Raw genomic sequence first — 3,648 nt, 5'->3', positions numbered from 1 at the left:
TTTGTATGTGTTTGCGTATGTATCCTTTCTGTAGAAAACAAAATGCACAAGCAACCACAAATTATGCATATTCTTGCTGGATATTACATTTTTGGGGGGGTTGATTAATTTTGACCCATGGCTATTGCTACAAAACGTGTGTGACTTTTGGTTTTGTGTTCACATATCAGTGTTAAAGCACAAAATATGTTGGTGACCAGATATGTTGGCCATTTAAATAAGATTTGAAGCCTTTGTTTAGCTACACAATTTGCATTTATGCTCACCAAGGCTGCATTTATTGTATCAAAATACTATAAAAACACAAATTTTGTGAAATATTCCAATATGCAAAAGTTAAAATTTTATTATATATTAAATACCATTTATTTCAGTCACGCAAAGCCCAATTTTCTCACCATTCTTCAATGTCAAACGATTATTATGTTTTGTGTATCTTTTTTCTTCATGCAAACTGTAATACATTTTTCACGATTCTTTGAAAAATCAGCATTCGAAATATTTTTGAAACAGAAATCTTTTGTAACATAAACACTGTCAATTTAATGCATCCTTGCTGAATAAATTTTCGGACCCCGAACTATTTAACAGTTGTGTCCACGTTGTAATATCTACCTAAAGATAAAACCATGGTTAACTGGAGAAGGTTTTTGAGAATTTTCACCAAGTAAAATACAGCCGTCATGTAAAAAACAAAAATATAACCTACAAACTTTAATTTTTGAAAAAAAAGCATTATGCATCTGATATACGCCTTTATCTCGGCAAGAAAATCGTTTTTTGTGACATAGTAAAAAAATGAATACAAAAATAAAGCGTAGATGTTACAACAGTGTAGAAATGGTTTAAGTGCCATAGTCATTTTCATTGTTCTTGCAAATGTTATGAATAATACTTCAAGAGTTCCAATGAACGAGTGCAATCGACTCAACCATCCTAAATGAGATGGAGCTGGTAAAATAACTGATTTAAAGTCCTTGGAGAAGGTCTCTCAACCTCGCCAAAACCATGCAGGCTGCTCACGCCATCAACTTCTTATACTGGTTGCTCACGCTGCTTTTAAAAGTCTCCAGGTTGCTTGACCTGGTGGTGCTGGTGAACTGCGCGCTCCTCTCGATGCCCGCCGCTCCCTGACACTTGAGAAAGGCCAGAACCTGTTTCTGGCATTGAGAAGATCCGAAGTAGTACATGAGAGGGTCCAGGCAGTAGCTGATGCTCCCTATGCACGTGGACAGCAAGTACGCGGCGTAGGACGCGTCGCTGTGCTTGTGCGCGAACTGCACGTAATGCGACAACAGGATGACGTTTGTAGGCGCGAAGCATACGACGAATACAGAAAAGACGGTTAGGGCCATGAAGACGGCCCGCGTTTTTTTCGCGCGGTTTTCCACGTTGGCCGCGCACAAGGCTTGGACGATGCGCACGTTGCAGACGGCGCTGACAATTAGCGGGACGAAGAAGAAAAGTAAAGAGATGACGGGGAAGAAGTACAGGTAATACGCGCGGAGGTGGTGGATGTCAAGGACGTCGTGACAGGTGGTGATGCCCAGGTCCGCCAGGTGAACGGTTTGATTGGAAAGCAGCAGAGGCGTCACGCCGCCGACGGACAGAAGCCACATGGCGGCGCACGCGACGGACGCGGTTTGCGGACTGCGCCACGTGAGCGAGTGCATCGGGTAAACGACAGCCATGAAGCGGTCCACGCTGATGCACGTTATCAGCAGCACAGAGCAGTACATGTTGCAGTAGAAAGCGGCCGTGACAAAGCGACACATGCCGGCCCCGTATGTCCAGTTATTTCCGTTGTAACGGTAGGCTATCCTAAACGGGAGCACCAAGACGAACAGAAGGTCGGCGCATGCCAGATTCATCATATAAATCGCCGCGGGTTTTTTTGGTCTCACTTTGCGCACAAACATGACCAGCGCCAGCAGGTTTAGAGGAGCGCTGATGATGAACACTATGATGTATATTGTTGGGACGACAGCGGTCAGCACGCGGCCCGTGAGGAAGCTGGAGGCCTCCGGAGACACGCGATAAGTGCTTTTAGTCACGTGGTGGTCTTTCTTGGGTTTGTATATTGGACCCGAGCCAGAACCGCTGCCGTCCTCCAGCACGTCGAGGAAATCAATTGGCTCATCGGTGACGGTGAGGAAGAAACCGGAAAATGTCCGAATGAACGATTCTGCGAAAAGAAGTACACAAACTATTGAGATGTTCGCTTAGAAAAAGTCACATAAATCTTAATTATCCAATTATAATAATAAGAAAAAAACATCAATGGGACGTCTACGTAAATGAAAATTAATTACGGTTAAATGTTTATAGTAACTTTATTTTTTTTCGTGTTAGATTTCAATTTTCTTTTTTTAGATAGGCTACTAATATCAGAAATGCTCACTTCACTTTTTTTTTTTTAAAAAACTGAACATTTTTAGTTGTTCATGTTATTTGAGATGCATTGCATTACCATGAACGCTAATAAATACTTGCGCTTTTAATATAACATTTTACTTTTTACTTGCTTTTAATATTTCAACTACACTTTAGGCTGCTTTACAGAGCGCTGTGGTTCAGGCGCTGTGGTCTTAAGAAGAAACCGTCCAGCAGTGTCGGGAAGGTTACTTTGGAAACGTATTAGGTTGCAGATTACAAGTTACCGCATTTAAAATGTAAAGTAGGCTAATGTAACTTTAAATTACTTTACTAAAGTAACTAGTTACATTTGATTACTTTTAAATTTGCTAATGTTTTTAATCATTTTGAGACAGTTGGGATAACCTTAGGACGCTCATTAATGTCAGACTCAAAATCTTTAATCGCTAATTTCACTGATGAGAATTTAACTTTAAAGCACAGCTATGAAATAAGCCTGAAACGTCGATGTCTTATATTTTAAAGCAGTCAATGAAAATTGGGAATCAAATTTGTATGTAAAAATATTCAGACTTTTAAAAATTAATAACTAGTTTACACATCGTCTCAGTAACGGTTGTTTCCGTTACACTACTCCACAACACTGACGCCGAGCTATTTACTAACCAACCAGTAAGCGCTTTGCTTCCCGATGTAGAAGCAGCTACAGGACCTCGCACTGCTTTCAGAAATACACACTACTGAAAGTTCACGTGGGTTTCTCTCACCAAAGCACTGCGTGTTTCTCAAGTTCGACATATTTTAGCCCGTGTCACGCGTAAAAAGCCCCTAAGCGTCTTACCGTTCTTGGGCAGCGCAGCGGCAGAGCCCTCCACGGCCAGCAGCCCCATCAACACCACGACCCGCAACATCACGACGGAACCGAGAACGATGAAAACCAGCGCGAATGCTAAATAAACAGGCAAGAGTTTTACAGCGAGTGAGCCTGAGCTCAACAGCAGTCCTCAGACACCAGTCAAGACTGGAGGCTGCTCAGTTCACTCCTCCGTCTGTGGCGTGCAGGTCAACGCCTACAGGACACAAGGGAGCCCAGGACCAGCCAATGCAAACTTTAAATAAGTAGCTGCTTTAAATCGTGAAGTTATTTAAGTTTCTTTACATTATGTTCACTTTCGCTAAGTGCTATGCAGTACGGAAGTACATTGTTGTACGTTTGTTTGTTTTTTACAATAGTAAACGCATTAATTTGAAATCACCATAAACTTTTGCATT

General features: G+C 41.7%; 1 protein-coding gene across 1 annotated transcript; it reads right to left on the bottom strand.

Annotated features, from left to right (window-relative positions):
• Positions 1 to 320: 320 nt before the first annotated feature.
• On the bottom strand, positions 321 to 3,427 carry f2r (coagulation factor II (thrombin) receptor). Its single transcript, XM_043243852.1, has 2 exons — positions 3,218 to 3,427; positions 321 to 2,185 (listed from the first exon to the last, which is right to left on the bottom strand). Exons 1-2 carry the CDS (start codon positions 3,285 to 3,287, stop codon positions 1,020 to 1,022), a joined length of 1,236 nt encoding a protein of 411 aa, XP_043099787.1. The 5' UTR covers positions 3,288 to 3,427; the 3' UTR covers positions 321 to 1,019.
• Positions 3,428 to 3,648: the final 221 nt, after the last annotated feature.

This window comes from Puntigrus tetrazona, chromosome 7 (assembly GCF_018831695.1).
Source record: "Puntigrus tetrazona isolate hp1 chromosome 7, ASM1883169v1, whole genome shotgun sequence".
NCBI lineage: Eukaryota > Metazoa > Chordata > Actinopteri > Cypriniformes > Cyprinidae > Puntigrus > Puntigrus tetrazona.
Note: the sequence above shows the minus strand (reverse complement) of the source record. Positions and strands in the feature narration are given on the sequence as shown.

What these genes read in the sequence shown, in the direction of transcription:
- f2r (XM_043243852.1), bottom strand. Translation starts at nt 3,287, where the DNA reads ATGTTGCGGGTCGTGGTGTTGATGGGGCTGCTGGCCGTGGAGGGCTCT. An exon ending in CGCTGCGCTGCCCAAGAACG is followed by an intron (nt 2,186 to 3,217) that starts GTAAGACGCTTA and finishes TTCTTTTCGCAG; the next exon opens with AATCGTTCATTCGGACATTT.